The sequence below is a fragment of the Corythoichthys intestinalis genome, chromosome 1 (genome assembly GCF_030265065.1).
Source record: "Corythoichthys intestinalis isolate RoL2023-P3 chromosome 1, ASM3026506v1, whole genome shotgun sequence".
Taxonomy (NCBI): Eukaryota; Metazoa; Chordata; class Actinopteri; order Syngnathiformes; family Syngnathidae; genus Corythoichthys; species Corythoichthys intestinalis.
Window position 1 is genome coordinate 1,836,747 of NC_080395.1, and position 12,322 is coordinate 1,849,068.

General features: G+C 41.8%; 1 protein-coding gene across 1 annotated transcript in view; it reads right to left on the reverse strand.

Moving 5' to 3' along the window:
* Window positions 1–971: 971 nt before the first annotated feature.
* Window positions 972–12,322, reverse strand: part of tshz3b (teashirt zinc finger homeobox 3b) — a 108,342-nt gene continuing 96,991 nt past the window's right edge. The window contains exon 3 of the mRNA XM_057843451.1: window positions 972–9,674. Coding sequence (XP_057699434.1) covers window positions 6,163–9,674 — 3,512 coding nt within the window. The 3' untranslated portion in view covers window positions 972–6,162. The remainder of the gene's footprint in view (window positions 9,675–12,322) is intronic.

A 12,322-nucleotide genomic window follows, 5' to 3' on the forward strand; every position in this document is an offset into this window, starting at 1 on the left:
TATTCGCCTGTGTTTTAATGTTTACACAATGAAAAGAGTAAGGTTTCTGTTTTCAGTAAACGTTACCATAATGTTTCATTCTGGTTTCTGTTCTCAGTAAAGAATACCTTAGCAGCTAAACAAAACTCACGTGTGTGCAATAAAAGGCTGCGCTCCTCAGGGGGAGGGCAGAGAGGCTTGTTGTGAGCCACCCGCTCCGCATCAACCTTCCTCCTGACGGCCGTCAGCGTAAAAACGTATCTCCATCTCAAGTCTGATTCTTCCTCCGTCCCTTCCTAGGTCTTTTGTTGTTTTCTTAGTTCAAGTATTAAGTTTAGACCTAACAACGTCCTCGTTGCTACCCCCGTCTCATCTGGCTAGATAGACCTCTTCTTGTTCCTTTACTCCACTGCATCTTTACAGACTGTAACTTCGCCTGCTAATTCCCATTAGCAGTCGTGGTGCTACCTGTCTATCCGTCCTGGGAGTGGATCTCTCCTGACTGTGGTACTCCCCAAGGTTTCTCATTTTCTCCCAAAGACTTTTTCCTTGCCGACATGGAGGGTCTAAGGATGGGGGATGCCCAGGACTTGAACTTTATTTATTAATCTTTGTTGTTTCATTTGCTGTTTCTGATTGTGTATCGTATTGCCTCTGCAAAGCCCTTTCAGACAACCTTGTTGTGATTCAGGGCTATACAAATAAAATTGAATTGAATATTGCTCGTCGAGTGAGCTCTTGCTGAATTTGGGTCCTATTTTCTTTGAGGCTAATGAGCGCTTTAAATATGACGGCTGACATTTTCACATAGTGTGACACCTTGTCACCGCAAATGAAGTCCTTCCGCTCAACTACGTGTACGCGAGCGTACATAGAAAGGTTTTCCCTGGGTTGACGTTTGTGTGAAATCACAGCACAGAAGCAACGTCGCTGCAAAAAACAGGTTCCTTTTTTAATGCTGCAGTAAAAAACAAGGTTATCATAATAATACTAATTATAATAATAATAATAACAACAACATGAATGTTTTCATTGTCAAGTACAACAACATTAAGAGAGAAAAAAAAAAGGACAGCGTGTGTGTGTGCTCTTTACATGCTTCATATTTTACACTTTGTCATTTACACGTCACGGGGGGAAAACGGAGGGTAACCATGGTTACCGTTTATACCCCCAATACACAAAGATAAAGCTGCATTGTGGCCACACGGCCAGTTTTAAAAAAAAATCTTATAAATAATAAGATGACAAGGTCTTTTATTAAATCATAAAAAACAACAAATTTTAAATCTATTTATAATTTTTCAACACATCGCACATTTTTTTTCCATCATATGATTAAATAACACGTATTTAAAAAAAAAAATGTTTTGTGCAAAACAATGTCTTTGTTTACTGTGCACCAGCAGTCATTCTTCATCTTTAAATTAACAAATATAGAAATGATGTATAATTTAGACAGGAATTATTAGTTTGTGGTTTTTTTTCTTTACATATATATATGTACATATTTTACACAGACCTGAAGAAAAATCGGTCCCTGAACAAACAATATTTTTTTTTTACCGGTCTTTTAACAGTGAAGACATAAATGTGACACACGATATGAAATATTGTGAGGGGGGAAAAAATGATTTTTCCGCATTCAGAGAGCTAAAATGTTTGCATTTTAAGTGCTTTCGCTGACCAACACTGAACGCAAACAAACAAAAAAAATAATTTTTACATATTATTATGTATTTATTGTCATAATATCACAATTTTATTTTCCTTCTTTATTCTATGATTTGTCCCCAAAATTTAAATTAACTTATGTAATATAAAGTATACAATGTTTGAAATAAATTGATAAGAAATGCAATTATAATAATAAAAAATATATTTTTAAAAATTAAAAAAATATTTATATATGTAAAAAAAAAATTAATGGTTGTTAAAAAAAAATGTAAATATTATAAACAATAATAATATATAAAACACGAGTGTTGCACAGTTACCGATGTGGCACTAATATGACATCATCGGTTATTGGTGAGTACTAATGCTGCCTTCACATTCTGTGGCAAAGACAATAGCAACTAGCTAATTTGTCCTTACGAGTAAATCCTGTTCATGTGCTTTTGTTGTCGTACCAAAGGAAAAAAAAAATCTTTTTTAAAAACTAGAAACATGGAGCTTTGCTATGATAAATACAGTGGTATGAAAAAGTATCTGAACCTTTTGGAATTTCTCACATTTCTGCCCAAAATCATCAAATGTGATCTGATCTTTGTCAAAATCACACAGATGAAAAAAACAGTGTCTGCTTTAACTAAAACCACACCAACATTTACAGGTTTTCATATTTTTATGGGGTGGTGATGTGGGAAAATATTACATTATGCTTTTGTGATGTATGACTGCTTCTGTGAAATAGATTGTAACAACTTCTATTGTTTTTCACCTTGTTCCCATAGTTAGGAGACGCGCTTGAGAATCTCACGAGATAACTTGTTTTGCACCATAGTATTGTTTTACTACATGCCTGGGTCCTGAAGGGAAAAGATACCGTCATCGCACACACCATATAATTGTTTGCATTAGTCTAACACATTAATCTAACTATTGTTTAAGCAGACTCCACTACATGCTCTTTAACACAGTAAAGTGATTAACCGAGTAATCCGGGGTAATGAGGGGGAGATGAGAAAAATTGTGCAGTTTCTCGTAGGCACCGTCTGTTTGCATTACTCTAACACACGTAATATAATTAATCAGGAAATAGAATCCTTTTCAAATTTACGGGAGGACTGCACTACTAATATAAAATAAATAGCACACCATAGTTTAATGAGAAGAAATAGAAGAGATACACAATGCTGTCTTATCACAGAAACCCAACGCGTGCGTCACGAACAAGATTGACGCACCAACTCTTGCAATCAGCTCTCCCAGCAAACTCCAAGGACAAAGCGCTTAGTCCTAAAACAAGTACAGCCAGCCCGGACAGCAAAGTTGATAGCGGGTGTCCCATCGGCACATGAACCTAAGCCACCCAAAACCGGCCACAGAGGGGAAGACCCAAAAGCAACGCCCAGACACACCTTCGGAGACGCCTTCGACACGACCCGCTTCAGCAAACACTTTAAAAAGACTGGACACTGAGATAACACAGATTTTTGCTGCTCGGAAATATGTAGCCTTGTTTTGGATCCAGATTTGTCCCTCCGTCGTCTGTTTATTGCCTTGTTTTTGACTATTGTCGACGAATAAATTGTCAACCTGCTTTCGGCGAGTCTTTTTCAAACTTTTGGAACATGGAGTCAGTACAAAGGGTTAATATCAGAGGTGGACGCACGAAGTTCTGCCTTCCCGGTTGGCGCGCGCGGGGGCAGCGTCAGCCGAGCGGCACTTGTTTTGGCTGTCGCTGTTCCCGAGTGCGTCTTGGCCGGGGGGGGCGAATTTCAACAGTCCCATAGTTACACGCCTGGGTCCCATAGAGATAACTTGTTTTACACCCATAATATTTACCATTTGTTGGCATCTGTTGCAGCAGAGCTCATTTGTCCCATGTGAAAAGCCCTTTTTCAAGGGGGCTGAACCAAAAGTAGCTTAAATGTTTGTGATTGGACGGGGCCGCGCCGCTCGGGGTCGGAAGTTGGCCTCTCCGTCTCCGAGGGGTGCGTCTTTACAAAACCGGGACATTTCCGGGTGACCCGCGAAGTCCGCTAGTTGATTAAGTACGCGTCGCCCAGCTATTGACGCTTTACTGGAGTGTTGTTGGCTTCCCACTCGTTTGTCACGGTAAGCGATTTTCATTTCTAAGGGACAACTAGTAGTGCTGTAATGTAACGCGGGGATTCTGAGATTGACAAACTCAAATCTAGCATCACATTTTTTGTGTGCGCCAATTGTTGCCACCATGTACACTTTAGGAATGTACCCTTTAAAGAGACTTATAAGAAAAGCATTTTGAGTCGCTAATCTTACCAGCTGTGATAACACATAACATTTTTGCCACACACATAGCCACAACAAAATGTTCCCACAACAAATAAGATGCGAGAATGTCAGGGACAATGACAAAGCCATAACTTTGTACGCCCTGAAACTCAGACCACTAATCTTGTGCACGAGAGCTGCTCGACTGGATGCTGAGTTATTGTAAACCAAGACTGTTGATTGTGTTATTGTACAGTTTGTGACCATGTGATATATGTCACTGCACCATGACTGATTGTGCGTCTTTAGCTGTATGGGGGGGACGTGAAAATGATAAGCTTATGCTTCCTCCCGTCTGCCTTTGTCTTTTTTCTTCGGTTCTTTCTTCCTTCGGGCAAATCATATCACATTTTGTAATTGTCAATGATTGTCAATGATACCGATGATGATAACAATAAATATTTCATTCATTCATTTCATTCATTAAATGTGATGGTTCACTGACTTATTTTTCCTTCTTCTGTCTTTGTTTGCATATTATCCTCATTAAAATATGAAAATCTATAAAGGTTTTTGTGGTTTTAGTGAAAGCAAACACTGCTGTTTTCATCTGTGTGATTTTGACAAAGACCCGATCACATTTGATGGTGATTTCATGCAGAAATGTGAGAAATTCCAAAGGGTTCAGATACTTTTTTTTTTATACCACCGTACTTCTTATTGTCTAGGAAAGGAACAAATATAACCTTGTGGAGCAGCAATTTTCCAAAATTCATTATTTTTGGGGACCGGTCTATTGGACATCTAGCGCATTTAGCAGTTACTTTACATTCAAGTAAGTATGCAGTTTTTTTCCCAAAATCTGGTAACGTGGTGAAAGCGGTATCGGTGCAACACTAAAAAAAAAGCAAATAAGAGAAAAACTTATGTGTTTTTTCTAGGGCTGTCAAAATTATCGCGTTAACGAGCGGTAATTGATTTTTTAAATTAATCACGTTAAAATATTTGACGAAATTAACGCACATGCCCCGCTCAAACAGCTTAAAATGACAGTATAGTGCAATGTCCACTTGTTACTTGTGTTTTTGGGAGTTTTGTCGCCCTCTGCTGGCGCTTGGGTGCGACTGATTTTGGGGGCTTCAGCACCCATGAGCATTGTGTAATTACTGACATCAACAATGGCGGGCTACTAGTTTATTTTTTGATGGAAAATTTGACAAATTTTATTAAAACGAAAACATTAAGAGGGGTTTTTATATAAAATTTCTATAACTTGTACTAACATTTATCTTTTAAGAACTACAAGTCTTTCTATCCATGGATCGCATCTTGTTTATTTATTGTTATAATAAACAAATACAGTACTTATGTACCGTGTGTTGAATATATATATATATCCATCTTGTGTCTTATCTTTCCATTCAAACAATAATTTACAGAAAAATATGGCATATTTTATAGATGGTTTGAATTGCGATTAATTAATTTTTAAGCTGTAATTAACCCGATTAAAAATTTTAATCGTTTGACACCCCAATTATATATATATATTACTGTGTATGTGTGTATATATATACTGTATATATATATATTATATAATGTTTAAGGACCACATAAAGCTTTCAAGCTGGAAAAAAACAACAACTGAAAAACGCCAAATTTCCTGTTTATTTTTCCTATCATTAATATTTTTTTCTATAATTATGAATAAATAAATAATATTATTCCAATAAAATATGGGGAAAACATGAAATACACTCTGGTTATAGCCCAAAACAACATTTTGTCTTATCTTTCCATTCCAACAATATTTTACAGAAAATATGGCATATTTTATAGATGGTTTGAATTGCGATTAATTACGTTTAATTAATTTTTAAGCTGTAATTAACTCGATTAATAATTTTAATCGTTTGACAGCCGTAGTTTTTTTCTTTCATTTGTTTGCATGTCAGTGCGGCCATTATGCTCACGCGTACAGCTAAAGTGAAAGTCAATTTTAAAAAATGTAAAACTGATGTCATTTTTTTCATAATGCATGCAGCTTTTCTCATGGTGCTGATGTGGAAATCAAAAGCAACTTCATGTACACAGAATACACACAGATTCATTTGTAGGATTTCTTTTTTTTGTTTAAAACTTCATATTTTGTATCCTGGGGCTCAGTCCTCGCGTTCAACCAAAAAAGCATGTCAAAAAACTCAAGCGTCCTTTTTACTGCAGCTTTTCCTGAATCCCAGGACGGTAAATTGGATTTGTGCGCTACTGCTTGTCCAGTTCGCAAACGTACATGAGGTGGTCCTCGGGGGACTTGCCGTGAGTCTTGCTGAGGTGCAGTTTTACGGCGTGCTTGCTGGCAAAAGTCCGGTTGCAGAGTTTGCATTGGTGGGCCGCCGCGCCGCCCACCTCGTCCTCGTCGTTGTTGGGGGACGTCGCCGCCGAATCCGGGGCCGGCAAGGACGAGGGCAGGGCCACGGGAAAGGACGGTAGGGACGAGGGCAGCGGCCGGCCGGACGGGTGCAAGTGGGCCAGGAGTTTGTCGGAGAGTCCTTTGTGGAGGCGTTGCTGGGAGATCTGACCCAAAAGCTGCTCCCCCGAGAGCTTGGCCAGGTCCCGCAACCGGAAGCCCAAGTGCGCCTCCAGGTGGCTGACGTAGGTGGACGGAGAACGGATCTGAGAGGCGCAGTCGCTGCAGAAGAACACCGGGTGTCCAGAGTCCAGGTTCTTGAGGAACTTGGTGCCGCCCGTCCTGCGGAGCTGGTACTTGACGTTAGCCAGCCAGTGGGAGATGGTGGTCATGGAGAGTCCAGTGAAGCGCGAGACGTGCATCCTCTCCTGCGGGCTCAGGTCCGACATCATGTACTTGCCGTCCGTAGTCTGCCTCAAGCTGGAGGCGAATTGAGCCTGCAGGATGAGGAGGTGCTGCGGGTTCCAGTTGGACTGGCGGCCTTTGCGCTTTTGGGCCGGCGACACTTCCTCTGGTTCCTCCTGGGTAGCGCCCTCCACGTCGGAGCGCTCCGATAAGCTGGTGGGCGTGGAGGCCTTGGAGATGGCCTGGCTCTCCGTCAGGTTCCTCAGCATGTCGGAGATGTCCGACAGGGCGTTCTCCTTCAGGGGCGACGAGGACATGAAGGAGGCCACGGCGGCCGAGGCTTTGGTCATGGCCACGGTGGCGGGAGGCGACGCGTTTTTGTCTGCGTGCTTGCCTTTGGTGAGATCCATGGGTTGGTCGTTGCCGATGAGGTTCGGCTGGTAGAAGTAGCGATCCAGATGGTCGCTGCTGGATTTCTTGACATGGGAGGGCGGCGTGGAGGCCGCCACCGCCGCCTTCTCAGCCAGGCTGTTGCTCATCTTGAAGAGCATGCTCATGGGGTCCAGGGAAGGCAGGGCGGGCTTGGCGGCCTTGCCCAGGTGGGCGTTCATGACTGACTGCAAGGCGCTCAACGGGTTGACAAAGGGCTGCTCTGGGGGTGGGTGGTCGGTGATGATGGCCGTGCTGCCGCAGAGGGACCCGGACTGGGGCGATGCCACAGTGGACTCTGCACCGCTCTCCGACGGTTCTTTCGCACCGCCGTCCCCGTTTGTCTCTTTGTGGTTTGGTCCGTTTGTAACATCGGGTGTTTTGCAGCCGCCTGTTTTGGTGTCCTTGGGGGATTCACCCCGGTGGGAGTCCCCTGCCTCGCTTTGGCACGGCGACGGCGTGGTTCTCATGGGGGATGACCTCACCAGGCCGCCCGGCTCCCTCATCTTCTCCTCTACTTTTGCCACTTTCTCTGTCACTTTCTTCACAAGCTCTTCCATGGCGTGGAAATTGTTCTTGGATATCGGGGATGTTTGGCGGCTGGGAGGAGACGCCAGAGTCTGGTTTTTGCCAGTAGGCGACAAGATCTCTGCCCCGGGGAACATGTACTTGAGAGGGGAATTCTTTCCAGGGTGCCCCAGGGAGAGCTTCATGATGTTGGGGAGCTGATAGGCGGCGTGGATGCTGGGGTAGCCTCCCCAGCTCGGAGCTCCGTTCTGGGCTTTGTTGATGGCAGAGGTCACCGTGTTCTCCAGGGACTTGAGAATGTCCAAACCGCCTTTGGGACTTGCGTCTAGATCCTCCTCGGTCAGGTAGGTGTACTTTGACGAGATGTCAAACTTTTCTTCTGTTTCCTCTTCGCCGCCTGACATCTTGTTGTTATTGTTGAGGACGGATTCTTTAGTACACTCCTCCTCCTTTTCCTCCTTTTTGATGTCCACAGTTATAGCGTCGGGCGAGACGCTGGTTGGAGGAGGAACTGGGGCGGGTGGCGGCGAAAATGTGGTGGCGGCTAGGGGTACCGATTGCACCTTCTCTTCCACGCTTGGTGTCTGCGCCGGGCTTGGTGTCTCCATGATGGGTTTGCCCCTCTTGATTGCCGAGTTAGTGACCTTGATGAAGTGTCCGGTTACCATCATGTGGGCGGTGAGCTCCTGCAGGGTGTCGTGTGAGCTGCCGCACTCCATGCACTTGAGGATCTGCGACTTCCGCGACTCAAACTGCCAGGCGTAGCTGGCGCCGTTCTGGTGCCCGTAGCGGTTGTTGGGGGTGATGTACGGGTGCGCCGTCCTCTGGAGAAGCTCATTGGTGTCGGCCAAGCAGGCCGGCTTTGGCGTGGCCCCTCCGTTGGAGTCTGGTGAGCTAGGTACTTCCAGCTCCAAAGGGGCTTTTTTTCGAGCTGAGATGATCTTCGCCGCCACGGGAGTCACGGGCTCCTTCAGAGGCACTTTTTGGTAGTGTTTGGTCTTAATCATGTGAACGCTTAAATCCTGGAGGGACTCAAAAGAGTGCCCGCAGTACATGCACTTGAGAACCTTCTGCGCGTCCTCCTTGCCTTCCATCTCCAGCAAGGAGCGCTTCCTAGGTTTGGACCAGCGTTTGGTGCCCTCGCTGTCCACCTCGTGGTTGTCGTCCCGGTAGTGTCCTGTCTCGTTCATGTGTACCGTGAGCTCAACAAGGGTGTCGTACGCCGCGCTGCAGTCTTTGCAGCGGAACTTGCTGGCGCCGGTGAAGATGGAGCCGTAGAGTTTAGAGCTCTGACGGTAGAGCTGGACGGTGCTGAACAGGCTCGGCTCGTTGGAGGGTGCCAACAGGGCCCCTGAGGGGTGTTGGGCCAAAGACAGTCGGTTTTGGTGATTCTGCGAGGCCTGCTGGAGGGTTTTGTTGACCGCCGTCTGGTGCCAGTCGTACCCAGCGCTACCGCAACTGCTGCTACTACTGCTGCTACTGCTGCTACTGTGACTGCGAGGGGGTTTCTCCTGGGGTGGCTGGCTCAGGTTCAAATTCAGGGTGGACCAGTAGGAGTTAGTTAGGAAAGAGGTGTAGATGGCCTTCATCTTTTCCAGGCTGTCAGCCACGGAACCGGCGGTGGGAAGCACCGAGCCAGAAATCACTGCTTCGTCACCACTCCCTGGCGTGGCCACGTTGTCCGTGGCAGCCATGACCGTAGAGGACAACGACAAACTGCTTTCGGGGTCTTTGAAAAGGAGAACGTCCTCTTCTGTTTTGAGCGGGGGACTCTCAAAATCAGACATTCTGTCGCTGGATTCGCTCAGGTGCGACTCGCTGTCCATCTCCTGGCCGGAGAAGTCTGCGGCGGTGGGCGATTCGTGGAAGTCGGGCCCAGATCCCGGCTCGTTTCCGTCCCGGCACAGGAATTTGGCAGCGGGTTCTTCTGCTTCCTGCGCAGAATCCTCTCCATCTGGGTCCTCGTCCAGCAGCGCCGCCTCCTTCTCGTCTTCAGGGACGTATGCTAGAAGGGAAACAGAGAGGAACATTTTGTTAGAAGCTATGCAAAGACTTTCTATACTGGTTATCGATTATACCCTGGACCAGTAGCCGCTCGATCACAGGAGCCACTCGCATTCTGAACATAAGTGGATTTTAAGGGGGGGGGGCAGGCCTCCCCCTAGTGGCTGAAAAATGTCATTGCATGAATTAGACTTTCCTATACATATATATATATATATATATATATATATAAATATTAGGGCTGTCAAAATTATTGCGTTAACGGGCGTTAATTAATTTTTTTAATTAATCACGTTAAAATATTTGACGCAATTAACGCAGATTACCCGCTCAGACAGATTAAAATGACGGTACAGTGAATCGCTCACTTGTTAATTGTGTTTTATGGAGTTTTGCCGCCCCCTGCTGGCGCTTGGGTGCGACTGATTTCATAGGCTTCAGCACCCATGAACATTGTGTAAGTAATTATTGACATCAACAATGGGGGGCTACTAATTTATTTTTTTATTGAAAATTTTACAAATTTCATTAAAACGAAAAGATTAAGAGGGGTTTTAATATAAAATTTCTTTAAATTGTACTAACATTCTTTCATTCTAACAGTCTTTCTATCCACGGATCGCTTGAACAGAATGTTAATGCCATCTTGTTGATTTATTGTTATAATAAACAAATACAGTCCTTATGTACCGTATGTTGAATGTATATATCCATCTTGTGTCTTATCTTTCCATTCCCAAAATAATTTACAGAAAAATATGGCATAATTTATAGATGGTTTGAATTGCAATTAATTGCGATTAATTACGATTAATTAATTTTTAAGCTGTAATTAACTCGATTAAAAATGTTAATCGTTTGACAGCCCTAATATATATATGTATATGTATTAATGTATGTATTTATGTATGTATAAAAGTTGTAAAGTAATAAAACTGAAACAAAAATGAATGAAATGAACAAAAACATATATTTTTTTATAATGGGTCAAAAAAAAAATTCTAACAGATCATTTACTTTGCATATAATTTTCACAAAAAAAAAAAAAAAAAAAATAGGTGAGAGCAATTTTATTTTTCAAATGTTTTTTTTTTCTTTAATAATTCAAAAGACCGAGACACTCAAGAAGTACAAAAATAAAAAGCCTTTTTTCAGTGATGGCTTTGTACAAATTAACAAAATGCCGACATGTTTTGGCCGTGTAGGCCTTCATCAAGACAAACGATGTTTTTCTTTGATTGAAAATATTTTTGATTGACTTTTTGGGGGGATTGAATGATTTAGACACAAATGTTATACCCATAATATGGCCAAAACACAAAAAGGATTGCTTCAATCAAATAAAACTTTTTCAATGAAAAATTAAGTGTTCAAATGCATATTTTTCAATCTCAAAAATTTTTTTGCATGGAAAAACGTTTTCTATGATTGAATTTTTTCTTATTTTGATTGAAGTGATTTTTCTTTTTCAAAATTTATATTTTTTGAAGCAAGTTGTTTTTTTTTTTTATTGGATAATAAAGACAAAAATGTGGCCTAGACACAAATCAACATTGCTTCAATCAAAAAAGTTGCTTAAATCCCCCCAAAAAATAATTCAAAGAAAAATAGTTTTCACATGCATTTTTTTGACTTTCAAATTTGTTTTGCACTCAAACACATTTTTTTTTTTTTTTATGATTGAAGCAACTTTTTTAAATTAAAAATATATATTTTGATTGAAGCAACTTTTTTTTTTTTTATTGAAGTAACTTTTTTTTGGATTGAATAATAAAGACACAAATCTACCTCCATATGGCTCCCCCCAGGGAATACGATTTTTGACTGGGGTAACTACATTGGCACGACACCGGCGGGCGTACCATATTCAATGGTTGACCATCATGGCGAAAAGTATTGCCTAAGCAGCCTGATTTAGAATTCCCCTCAAGAATTATGGGAAACAAAAAACGCTTATTGTCAGCTTATTATTATAAATATTCTTGTAAGTTATTTTAATGCTGACACTGGGTTTCGGGGTCAAACTCGCCTATGATTCTAAATGTTTTTACTTCGTCCTATTTTTTCCCCCGAGTACTTATATATATATATATATATATATATATATATATATATATATATATATGTATATTAGGGCTGTCAAACGATTAAAATTTTTAATCGAGTTAATTACAGCTTAAAAATTAATCGTAATTAATCGCAATTAATCGCAATTCAAACCATCTATAAAATATGCCATATTTTTCTGTAAATTATTGTTGAAATGGAAAGATAAGACAAGATGGATATATACATTCAACATACGGTACATAAGGACTGTATTTGTTTATTATAACAATAAATCAACAAGATGGCATTAACATTATTAACATTCTGTTAAAGTGATCCATGGATAGAAAGACTTGTAATTCTTAAAAGATGAATATTAGTACAAGTTATAGAAATGTTATATTAAAACGCCTCTTAATGTTTTTGTTTTAATACAATTTGTAAACTTTTCAATCAAAAACTAAACTAGTAGCCCTATTCTGTCCTCAATGTGTGTGAGTACACAAATTGACAGATAGCGAACATAAGTTCCAAAAAGAAATCAGACGGTGTGGCCAAGTTGCATGGGCTTTACTGAAGTCATCTCTTTTTGACAGGAGC